The sequence below is a fragment of the Sinocyclocheilus rhinocerous genome, unplaced genomic scaffold (genome assembly GCF_001515625.1).
Source record: "Sinocyclocheilus rhinocerous isolate Xijiao unplaced genomic scaffold, SAMN03320098_v1.1 scaffold789, whole genome shotgun sequence".
Lineage (NCBI taxonomy): Eukaryota > Metazoa > Chordata > Actinopteri > Cypriniformes > Cyprinidae > Sinocyclocheilus > Sinocyclocheilus rhinocerous.
The window spans coordinates 845,196-858,034 of record NW_015667306.1 but is presented as its reverse complement, the minus strand read 5'-3'; the positions used below and the strand labels follow the sequence as shown (position 1 = coordinate 858,034).

At 36.7% G+C, this 12,839-nt stretch overlaps 1 protein-coding gene and 1 pseudogene across 1 annotated transcript in view; both read right to left on the bottom strand.

The window, feature by feature from the left end:
* The window catches only part of LOC107733706 (glutamyl aminopeptidase-like), a 15,446-nt gene extending 9,239 nt beyond the window's left edge, over window positions 1-6,207 (bottom strand). Inside the window, 5 exon segments of the mRNA XM_016545448.1 lie at window positions 561-715; window positions 1,213-1,333; window positions 1,457-1,588; window positions 1,814-1,955; window positions 5,416-6,207. Coding sequence (XP_016400934.1) covers window positions 561-715; window positions 1,213-1,333; window positions 1,457-1,588; window positions 1,814-1,955; window positions 5,416-6,050 — 1,185 coding nt within the window. The 5' untranslated portion in view covers window positions 6,051-6,207.
* A 1,470-nt stretch (window positions 6,208-7,677) lies between these two features.
* Window positions 7,678-12,828, bottom strand: LOC107733668 (leucine-rich repeat, immunoglobulin-like domain and transmembrane domain-containing protein 3; annotated as a pseudogene).
* Window positions 12,829-12,839: the final 11 nt, after the last annotated feature.

The following is a 12,839-nucleotide window of genomic DNA, read 5'->3' as shown; positions in this document are numbered from 1 at the left end:
TATATATATATATATATATATATATATAATTCAAAACATGATTATGTAACCAAAGCATGAGCAGTCAACATGATGGAAGCTGAACAAAATACTTTGCTTTGAGTGAATGTCTTTACAAGGAAAGAAGCTACAAATTATCTAATTACATCATGATTTTCTACAGTTCAGTTATATAATCATATAACATTTTTTAGCCCTGTGTAATTGTTTTTTTGTCCAACAACCTTGGACCTAGCCATAAAAAGATCATCTTATCAGTGTGCAGTGTGACTGCAGTCATTATCCCAAAAAACATCACTGCATTGGATGCTTTTGAGAGAGTGTAATATGTAACTGTGTGATAATAATCTTTATGGTAATCATATTTTTCTCTGTCAATTCTCCCTATTTGATTTAAAATGCAGTTACAGGAAACAGTAAAATGAGATGCATGCACAGCAGGGTGTTCTGCCAATTTGGTTCTGATGTGTGACTGATGATGTACTGTATACTGGATTGTCCTCGCTCTGCGTAATAACTTGTCCTCTTTCACCAATCAGATATGTGATAGGGCAGGTAACCTGGTGAACGAGCTCATGTGCAATGACACTGGCCACTCGCTGTTTGTTGACTGAGGAGGACTCCTTCTCATCGAACAACAGGTTGGTTTCTCTGTAAGTGATCAAGCCCCAGTTCTCCATCGCTCCTGTCCCAAAGTCTGGGATCACTATCTTATCTGCAACAGAGACAGAATATATCCTATGTTCTTTTGTCACAATAATCATTGATATACATGATAGAAATCAGTTGATAAGATATGATAGAAATCATGAATCAGTGTTTTTTTATAAGATCATAATGTGTACATCTGTTTCAAATTGTATGAGGGTCAATGACAAATAAGAGTGTCCACAATACAGACTTTTTAAAAATCTAGTTGAAAACATTATTTTCTTTACAACTTGCATATAAGAAGATATACATATTAAAAAATCAAAAGGATTTTTACATATATTTTAAAGGTATTTTTATTTTATTTTAGCATTTTATTTACATTTATATATATTTTTTTTTTTCCCAAGAATTTCCATTTTTTTCTTCATTATGATATCAGGAGGGTTAAAAATTGCCTCATAAAATGATAATTATAATAAGTAATAATTAATAATGATGATGATGATACCTCTAACATGATAAATGGTTCAAAACTGAAAAATGTGTCTGCTGATTTACCAAGTTTCTCTATAGAATATTCCATGTCAAAATATTCCTCAAAGTAATCAAATATAATCTTGGTGACATTTGCAGCATATTCAGCAGTTGAGATCTGCAAAGGCTGAGCAAAGATCCGCAACTGTCAGGAGAGAGAGAAAGAGATAAATAATGAAATCCCACAGAGGTTTCAGTGTAACGAATGACTGGAACTATTTCAGCAAATTCTGGATGCAGTAGAGCAAACATGGAAAAAAGAGCTTACTGGTATATTTCTTTTCGAGATCTGCTCCACATAGTGGAACTGGTGAACCGCAAAACATACCAGATAGGTACTCATCTTTACTGATTTTCTAAAGGATGTTTTTGTCTTTTGATCCGTCACTTTTTCTATGTTCTGTGAATGAGAGTGTTAGGAGTTATAGTAAACATCTATCAACTGAATAGAAAGCAAGCATATGAATGCAGCCAGACCTCGTTTACCAGAGCCATAAGGAAAACCACACACACTCACACATAACATACAAGCAGACTGATGGTTCACGTCTTGGTTTAAAAGTTTAAGCTACACTTTGAAACCTTCAATAACTGTTTTGAAGGCTCAAGCAGCAATGGAACGTACCTCCACAGGCATGTTGGACAGCGCTTCATATGCACTGTCATGGGTGATGGAGATTGTGTAGGTGGCCTTTTTGTTGGGCTCATCAAAACAGGGAAAAGATTTACGAGCGTCTGTGGGTTCATGGTCTGTTGCAGCAATTTTCCTGTAAAAGATCATAAAACTCAACTAGTGGTTTACGTTTACCTCAGTAACCTCATGTGGGGAAAGTCCAACCACATTTTCATTAACATCTAATCAAGTTTGTTTACAACTAAATTAAACTCACTGTCAGTTCTATGTGTGTGCAACAAAATTGATTTTGGTGGCCTCTGAAATTTTGCCCAAGTGCTTAAAACAAAGTAAAAAGTAATTTAAAAATGACATCGATAAACAGAATCTATTCCAATGTGGTGTGCGTCATAGTTCTTGGAGCTCATCATGGATAATAAAGACTTATATTTTAATCATATATGATATTATATGATATCTAATATTGTGCGCTTGTTTAGCTGTTAGTTTTTCTCAGATCTGAACCTGAAACACAACAGAATAGAGCAGTAACAGAGCTTAAAACCATGTTATTTTATGAATAAATAAGTTTTAGCAGATGTAGATCTCTCATTCTTGGCACCTCTCAGCTTTCGTTCCAAGAAATGAAGGTCCATGTCAGTTCAGCGCATTTGTTAAAATTTCACACAATTCCCAAATCAGATAATATATAATGACCCCATCAATGGCAACTATCCCATTTCAACAAAAATACTACATCCTAAGAAGTGTGTTTGAGTAAGTTGCATAAGAATCAGTTGCAAAAAGGGAACAGCTTGGCAATACTCAAGCTCTGAAAATAATCCGCAAGCGTAGCATTGTTAAATACTTAACATTGTAATCTCATTGAGATTTTCCACAGTTTTAATATCTCCCTCAGAGACTATATTCATTTCTCTGTGGAGCAGAGGTCTCAGATCATCTTATCCAAACTGTGGGCTAACATTCAGACATTCATGTTGTTATCTGTTCCCTGTCAAATCAGAGGAGCTGAGATGTAATGGTGAGAACACCGAGATAAAAAGCATAAATAAGTTGGCAAGACATTTCTGGGACATGTTGTAAAATTGTAAAAGGTCATTTGCATTAGTGTGATCTGACTGTTCTGTGATCTGAAACCAAGCATCAAGTAAATCTTGGGAAGTTTATCCAATGATACATTAAAATGACTTGGTTAATATCTGAAATTATCAGTGCGACCATAATAGGTCACTTGTAGTTCAGATAGATAACTTTGAGTCACAGTGGTCAACACATTTGTAACCAGGCCAGGTCACCTAAAGTTTAGGGCAACAAAGTTTTGTAGTACAAGAGTGAGGACAGTCCTGATAAAGAGTTTACTGTTTGGTGTTGCCTGAAGGCCCTGAAATGGTCATGAATGGGAAGCTGTGTAAATGTAACATCCTTATCTGTGTGCCTAATTACTATAGTAAAACAGCAACAACAAAATACATTTCATCAGGTCATATTAAACACTGCACAGGGCTGTAAAATACTTGAATAACTGTACTTTAGAACTATACGCGTGATTAATTTGTGGAATTTGTTCCTTACTTGAGTACTAAAACTGATAGCTTTTTTGAGGAATGATCATTTTTTTCTCCTTAAAATTTCATTTAGACCTTTGAAATGCCAACCATTTTTTGCAGGTCATCACAACTTAAATCTGTCCTCATTTTGTCAATTTTACTGAGCTTGCAATTATGGTCAAATTAAATTATGGTCCAAACTAAACTTTTATAGCCAATGACATCCATTTCAGTGTAAACTGTATTTGGAAATAACGTTGATCATTTAGCTTAGAGAAGAAATATTGGAGAAATGACTCAGTGATCACTCTTTAAATAATTACACTACTGTCCGAAGTTTGGGGTCATTAAAATTCTTTAGTTGTTGTTAAGAAAATACTTCACTTTTGAGCAATTAAATGCATCCATGTTGAATAAAACTATTAAATACATTTATAATATCCACAAAAATATTAAGCAGCACAACGTTTTAAACATTGATGATAATAATAAGAAATGTTTCTTGAGCATCAAATCAGCATATGATTTCTGAGGTATCATGTGACTCTGAAGACTGGAGTAATGGCTGCTGAAAATTCAGCTTTGCATCACAGGAATAAATTACATTTTAAAATATATTAAAATAGAAAACAATATCTTAAAGTTTAATAATATATCACAATATTACTTTTTTTTTTTTTTTACTGTATTTTTTTATCAAATAAATGCCATGGCGAGCATAAGCCTCGTTCAGACTGTCAGCCCAAATCCGATTTTGTGCATACCCGGATGGAATCTGATTTGAATAACTGACTGTCCACACAGTGTATCAACTGTTCATATCCGATGTGTGTGTCCATAAGCGCTCTTTCGTTTTACTGAATGTGCCTATGGTAATGCCGTTGCGTTGTTATGCCTAAAAACAACAATAACAGCAATAGAATTTGCAATACAGATATTGTCTTACGACATGACAACATTTTGCCGTCGCGCTAGATTATTATTATTATTATTATTATGGATTTCGTCTTATGAGGCAGCATCAGAAAGCAGGAAGCTGGAATGTGCGCCTTTATTCCGTGCCGCCATCTCCGCCGGTTTCAACACTCAAAGAGGTGAGTATACTAGCAGTAACGTGGCGTGAGAACGTTAAAAAGCTACGCTAAATCCGATCTGAGCGGTCACACTGAAACGGATTTCCAGGAATGCGATTTGAATAGGATTCCAAACCACATACGAATGTAGCTCGAAATGGATTTGCACAAATCGGATTTCATGTAGTTCGTTGCCGTTCAGACTTTTATCTAAATATGATCGGATTTCAATTGGATTTGCACAATTTGGGCTGACAGTCTGAACAAGGCTTAAAGAGACTTATTTAAAAAATTTTATCAAACGGTAGTGTGTATATTTAAACGTGTAATATAAACCAGGGGCGTCGCTAGGGCTAAACACGGGGCTCGAGCCCCGAATGATTTTAATCTAGCCCCGAATGTTTTGTCTGTGTGTGTGTAAAGTTTCGTTTATTTTAATATTTTAAAGTTGGACTATCTTAAACTATGCATAATATATATTTTTTTGTTGTTGTCAGAAATTAGCTGCATAATGAATGCATTATTCTCTGTATTTTACTTTTGTATTGCAGATGAGTTAGAGAGAGCAGGCAAGCAGCTAGGCATAGAAGGCAGTGAGAAAGAAGATGATTTAGGGACTTTGGAATCAGGACCAAAACAAGTTAATCTCAAAAATTATCCAGTCACCAGATTTGGTCTACAAAAAAGATCCTTTCAGCAAAGATGGTTTGACACTTTTGAATGGCTGGAGTACTCTGTTAACAGAGATGTCACATTCTGCTATGCTTGCAGGATACATGGAAAGCATCCAGCACCGCCCCTGCTATAAACCGAGGAAGCTTTTTTTTGTTTGTTTTATTTTATTGTTCAGTAAATTGTGACAGTACATACTTTCAAGTATAATTTCTCAGTACTTTTCACACCTCTTACTGTGCATACTGACTAATTACACCACAAAAATGCATTTCTACAATATAGATGTCTTGATGCTTACTTGGTAACTCCATTCTCCTGATACGTGGTCCTGTAGAAACCAACCAGAGAGCCGTTGAGCCAGCCCTGGAAGTGTAGAGTGAGGACGTAGTGCTCGTCTGGGCCAGTGACACTCAGCTGCTCGGCCACCTCCACAACCACATACTCCTGCGGCGTGTACTTAAAGCATTCCTTCACCCGAACAGAGGTCAAGCCAGACAGGCCGCTGCGCTGTAGAGAGGGCACGGCAGTGACAAAAGTCTCTCGGATGTGGAGCCACAGGTGCTGACTGGGCTGCGTCAGTGTCAGATGGATGGACACGCTCCCGGTGTAGATGTCTGTGTTGAGGTCGGGCTCCAGATGCAGATCGTAATGGAAGGGTACCATGTAGTCAGGTAAGCGGAAGTTGTTCCAGCCGCCGTTTGTGTTGTTGGATGGTTTGCAGGGACCCCGGTCATCTGGCGGCATTGTAGGTAACGGTGTTGTGGGTGATGGTGTTGGTTTGGGTTCATCTTCGGATGAGGAGGTCTTCTGGCTCAAACCAACTCCGAGCCCCACGGCAACACCTGTCACAATGACGACGGCGCAGATGATAGCAGCATGCTTGCCTCGGATAAAGTACCGCTTTTCCTTCTTTTCGAATTCCAGGCTTTCCATGGCGAGCCGTCAAAAGCAGACGCAAAGTCAGGATGTGTACAAACACTCAAAGTTCAGAAAGTCCGAACTCTCTCTCCCGGTGAACCCAGACACACACACAAACACACACTTTTATCCTTACACTTCCTTTTGCCTCCAAAGAGAGAAAACAGCTGTGTCTGGATTCCCAAATGTGTGGCCATATGCAGACCAGCACACACTCACGCAGGGCAGCCTGTGGGAGACACAGAGGTTAAAGCAGGAGTTAAGTTTCACCACAGTCTAAAAAATTGCTCTGATCTCTGTAAGGTCACATCCATGCAGTTGTCAAAACGTCTACGCCGGGACGTGATCCTTAAGCTATATATGTGGCAAGTCCTCACTCACCAAATCTCACACTGATAGCGGTGATACATAGTGGGCAGGGGCTGAATTTGTACCGCCCTTTAGTTAAACATAAATCAAAATATGTTAATCAGCAGTCAAAGGGGAATGATCACAAACAAGCATCAGAGAGAGAAATGTGGGGGAAGGAGCAGGAAAGCAGAGTAAAAATGGAAGGAGTTATTATGAGGAGAGGAAGGGGCTTACGGGAGAAAACGGGGGAATGTTACAAAGCTTTTTTAAGTGGCTAAAGAAATTATATCCAGAATTGAAAATGTTAATTATGAACAATTTTGTCAGACATTAAAGGCTACAACAGCTTTAAGTGGAGCTTTAATCACAACATCTTACATTTAAAGTGACAAATGTCTACTAATAATGTGATTATTAGTTTAAACTTTAGATCACATGCTCGTTTTCTTCCTGAATGCAGTTTTATGTAATCGATTATAATAGATGTTTGATTAGAAAAAAGTCTATAAAGCTCAGGTTAACAATTTTTAAACATCCATACACAGAGAGCAAGGAAATTGTTTGTAAATCCTTTAGAATAGAGGAGCAACACTTTTTATTCTGTGTAAAAAATTATTTAAATAAAAGAAAGATTATTGGAGTACGTAAGAAAATACTATTTTAGTATTTCTGGAAAATGTTATGTTTAATTCAATGTGTCAGTTGTCATTTCTTTGTAATTATTTGTGAAATTTAATAGCAATAGAGTTGCTATTAAATTTAGCAATTTAATAGCAAATTGCTATTAAATTGCTAACTAATTGCCCCCCTTTTGTCATAGAGCATGACAGGCCAAAACAAAGAGCATCACAGGCCAACTTTGGCATCTGTGCATCAATATAACATTTTAAAGTGAAAATTTGGATAATTATGCTTTGGTAATTTGAGCCAGATGTTACTATTTATTGTATTGACAATCATATGTGAGTTTGAGAGACCTCAAACCATTACAAAAACTGACTATTGCAATCTTGGTGTTGTAGCGCTTAGAGCTTTGGGGCTGCTCAGGGCGAATTCTTAATAAACCCACATAGTTTCCCATCATGAATATGGTGTCATATTTTACAGGACTAAGTGCTGATATCAGACTTGGATTTTTTTTTTTTTATAGGAGGGCAGCAATGTAGATATGAAAGAATATGTTATCATCAACGTATTAGTTATCATAATCATACATCATTTGTTATCATCAGTTTGTGAGAAACCTTTATGGTAAATGGTAAATAATAAGGAGTGTGAACAATGCTGCTGTAAATGTTTTATCTGGGCGTATCAATATTTGAGAAAGATGGGAAGCTGTTACAGCTGTTAAGATGCATAAGCTCTCACTGAATTTTATTCTTCTTCTATTTGACTCAATATAAATGCCATTTCATAAGAAATTAGGTCAGAAAAAGGGTCATCTTGGCCCTTGGATACTGTAACACAATGCGTTAGCTCAGAGCTGCCATCTGGTGGTCATGGCTGAGTAAAAAAAAAAACCTGTCAACTGAGGAAATATACACAAAGTTATGGTAATTCATATGAAAAATGAAACGTATAATTTGAATGTCTCAGGTGTGAATTGACTTGGAGACAATAGGTTTTTGTCTTCTGTGCAGTGGATTTTCAGAAGCAATCAAGTGTCTCTGCGGCAGGTTCTGTACAGCTGTCCTGTTCCTTTTCATTTTGTCTCGTTATGTTGCGGTCTAGTTATGTTTCGAGGTAACAAAGAAGGTATCTCCTTGGATTTCCGGTTGAGTTTCCTCTTTGTATAGTTTGATTTTGCAGCTGTTTGCTGTTGGTCAGAGTTTTTGGAGTCTGCATATTCAGCCATTACCCCGACCACATTCAGACTGACAACGGCCCCTGATATCCCTGCCATGTTTTGCGCTCTGTACTCCCCTGCGTCTCTGTAGGATATTCCATTCAGACTGACTGCCGACCAGCGGATTCCCACACGTGGAGACTCTTGTACATCTGCAGGCATGTGATCAGACATTGAATCAAATTAATGAAGATGACACTCACTTACGTGATAGTTTACTAGCTCATAAATTTGTAAAACATTTGCACCAGTGTGCTTTGTAAGGTAATATTTAAACACAAAGGTTTAAAACCATGTACAATACAACTAAAAAGATAATTATTTTAACTGTGCAAATTTCTAATGGTAACTTACAGCCAGAAAGTTTTCTGGGCAATCTTTCAGTGTCCATGCTGCTTTGCATCTGCTTACAACAACCTTAAAATAAAGGAGAATATACAGTGGAGACCAGAATTCAGAGATCATCAGTTAAATCATAGTAATTTATTCATTTTAAAAATAAATATTTTTTTATTATATTCATATCTAATCAGCATAACAATTTGAGTGAAAAGTTTAACTGAAAAATCTACAAATTTTAGAAAGTATTCGATTTTATTTTCACAAATTTGTCATTTGAAGTCTTTGATTTATTTTTAAGTCTTTCTAATAAAATAAGAAACATGATATATAGAAAAAGAGACAACATTGTGTATGCTTTTTGGTATTTATATTCTGTTATACATTAGTATTTATTAATATTTTGAATTAGCTTTTATATTTTCAGTTTTTATTTTTAATGATAGCAATTTTGTTATATGGTTTTGTCTTTTTATTTTTTTTATATTTCTAATTAGCTTTAATTATTTTTTTTATTTAATTTGTATTAAATTTAGTACTTCAACTTAAATTCTGTATAAAATGAGTTGCCAAAGCAACATTTCAAATTTTTGTAAGGCTTTTAAGTTTTTCATCTAATATTTATATTTGATTTATTTTAGCTTTATAATATATATATATATATATATATATATTATTTTTATTTTTTAAATAATTTTAGTTCACAATAACAACACTGGTGTGTATGATAATATATGCCACATGAGTGTATAAGAAGATACCTTGGTTATAAAGGTTGGGTCTGGCAGATTTGATCCACATAAGTGTTGGGGTTGGGTGTCCTGTAACATCACAATGAAGAAGGACATTGCTACCCAGTAGAGCTGTGATCTTGGTGGCAGAGGTCACCACGTAGGGCCTGCGGCAGCGAGTGAGCTCCACGCTCTGAAAGGGAACTCCAGCAAGATCCAGCGGTTCACTACAGGTCAGGAAGCGATCCAACAGGACCAGGGAAGTTTCTGGGGCTTTACCAATGTCAAGCAAAGTGGAAAGCCTACAGTCACACACCCAGGGGTTGTCCTGGAGACCTATGGGAGAGATGAAATGGGTGAGAGAGGGTGATGATGACACATTGAGTCTTCAGAGGTCTGCACTGATTACATAACCTGTTCTCTGCAGCATGACTGGACTAATCAGAGCACAGGGCTTTGGTTTCCACTGGAGGAACGTAGTGAGCCATCAAAAGGCTGAAGACTCTCAGATTGCACTTATCACGTATGTCTGTGTGAACCAGTCAGGTTGGATAAATATTTAATTACCTTACTTAATTTGGTTTCACTGACTTTGGCAGTGTCTGTGTGCATGTGTGTGGAACAATTTGTCTAGTAGTTTTGTGAGAGCCAGTCAGGGTGTGTTACTGGATTATGTGCTATGTGTTATGTGCTAAAAACATCTTCCTATTTATCTTGGCTCAGTAAATACAGCAGGACACAAATGTCAGAAATCACACAGAAAATCTTGGCAAAAGTCAGTGGTCACCGAAACTGTCCATTTTCCAACATTTTTTTGAATTATTTTCATTTTCTGCAGAAGAAAGCAAGTCAGACAAGTTTGGAATGACATGAAGATGAGTAAATGATGACAGAATTTTCATTTTTTTAAGTTATAGGATATTGGAAACGTTAAAAACAAAGAAACGTTATGATGTAAAATGAATGAGAAATAGTTAAAAATCAGTTTAAATGAAATACAACACACCTAAATTTGAATGGTTTTTTTATTTTTTAATTATTAATTCTAAGTATTATACAAATAATATAGTATATAATGTATAATATAATAAAGTTTCACTGTAAAAAAAAATAAAAATCTTAAACTTTTGAACCCCACTGTTTGCTTTCTTCATTTTAGTTATGATCCTACAACCTAACAAATGATCTATAGTGTGGTGTTTCACCTAGAACCACCGAGCGCTATCACTGAACGGCCAGAGAGCAGTCAGATCGTTGGGCAGGGTGCTCAGCCTGTTGCTCGAGAGGTCCAGGTAAGTCACATTGGCAAGGTAACGCGCAGCCAGGGGTGGGATTCGTGCCAGGCGGTTATTGTGCAGTCCAAGTGTTCGAAGGCGGGGCACATCCCCGAGTCCCTCCCAAGGGAAGGTGGACAGGAGGTTCCCATCCAATCGTAACTCATGAAGGAAAGACAGGTTTGTGAAACTCCTTGGATGTAGAACGGTGATGGAGTTATATGTAAGCCACAAATAAAGCAGTTCTGGCATGGCAGAGAAAGCACCTCTGAAGATCCTGGAAACAGAGGTGCGCTCTAGACGAAACTTTACTGTATCGCTGTATCTATTGGAATGACAGTCAAGGCTGGGTTTTTACAGAGCACAGTTCTAAGAAAAACACAAATATAAATAGGTTAATAATTGACATAAATAAATATGACATATATTACATGACATTTTTTAACACACGGTTGTCTACATGAGTGTTGCCACAGCCTGTTCATATACAGCATCCCAACACAGCAGCTTCACTTTAATGTTGTAAAATTCATCAATTATGAAAATGTCACCTGTAAAGCAGCTCTACAAAAGATAATAGTGTCATTATTCAGCTCAATCTATGCACAATCAGCTTGTAACACTCCAAAGAGAAAGGAAAACTTGAAATCGCATCATATGACCCCTTTAATATTTAATTCAATTCAACAACTCTGTCAATGTGGCAAAGTTCATCATTTATGAAACAAGTTAAATTCAGCTAATGTCAGTGTCAGTAATGAACAATACTGCACAAATTATAGCGATCACGAAGAAGGTCCTTATTCTGTCCCAAACGTGTACAGTAAAGTGGATATAGGCCGACAGTATATACTTACATCAGTTATATTCAGGTCTATAGTGCCACCTGTTGGCGCAGTTGTGTAACTTAGAGAACAACTTTCGTTATGTCGAGATCACGAGAAAATATTAAGTCGTGATCATGAGAAAACAACTTTTGTTATGTCGTGATCACGAGAAAATAACTTATGTCGAGATCACGAGATAATTAAGTCATCACGACAAAACAAGAAAGAAAGAAAAAAAATAATCCATGGCCTTTTAGGACTTCCGTAGTTGAAGAGTGTCTATAATGATTTTAACTCAGCTCGGGTCAGTTTTATAATAAGTTTTTTTTAGTAATTTATTTAATTCATTATACTTATGTCTGTATAATACATACGTTTGTGTATTATACACATACATAATTCAAAAAGGAGAATGCTATGTAATTGCTTCTAATTAAACCACTTTGCCAAGCCCATTAACAACATAAAATATTCTCTAAAACAAAAAAATTTTTTTTTAGAAAACCTTCAAATGTAATGGTATTTCATTATTTGTAGCCTACATTACATTTAATAGATTACACTTTAATGAAAATATTTGCGGTTGGTTTGTGAAAGCTGTTTGAGTTTTCGTTGCATGTACACCATTTTGACCAGCAGGTGCCGATAGTCTGTGGTGTTTCGAACAGAAAAACAGTAGGCTAAATCATTTTGATAAGCAATTTCTTCAGTTGATTCAGTTTCAGAAAGATTCGTTTCTCTCAAAACTGTACCGAGAAGTTTGAGCGGCCGCGTTTTCTCTGGTTCCAGACTAGTACTGCTCAGATCTGGGTTTCTCTTGCAACGGGGTGCGGGAAATAAAAAAACCCGGAGTGGAATCACGGCGGCGTGATTACAGAGCGCTTCTAGCGGGATGAAGAACTCGCTCTGCCGCTCCGCTCCACTTATTTACAGAGTTCCAATCTTTTGGTCTGCGTTACACAGACCATACAGCCCTTATATTATTGCCAGTGTTGCCAGACGTACGATAATTATCGTATTTGTATGATAATTTTGACCTCTGTACGATGTACAAACAATCTTTTAAAAAATCCCATAATGTACGATTATTTCAGAATTGTGTGACTCTTAAATGATGGTAGTTGTAATCATAGGGTTTCTATACTCATCCACGAAATCGGCTCATTACAGACACTATAAATGCGCTCGTGCACACCTCAGAGTGTGTTAAGAATTCAGGAGGGTGCCCTGCTTTCAAGCCAACGAGCACTATCTTGCGGTCCATGACGGCAAGAACCCCCTCAACATCTGGCAGGCAGGCTTCCGATGACAGAGACTCACAGGTGGAGTTATTTATCTAGTTTTTTATCTATTGTGGTCATTTGCAGGTTGTGTCAAAAAGTTGTTGGTCTAGATAAATAGCTGTATTATGTACGTTTGACTCATGTACGATAATT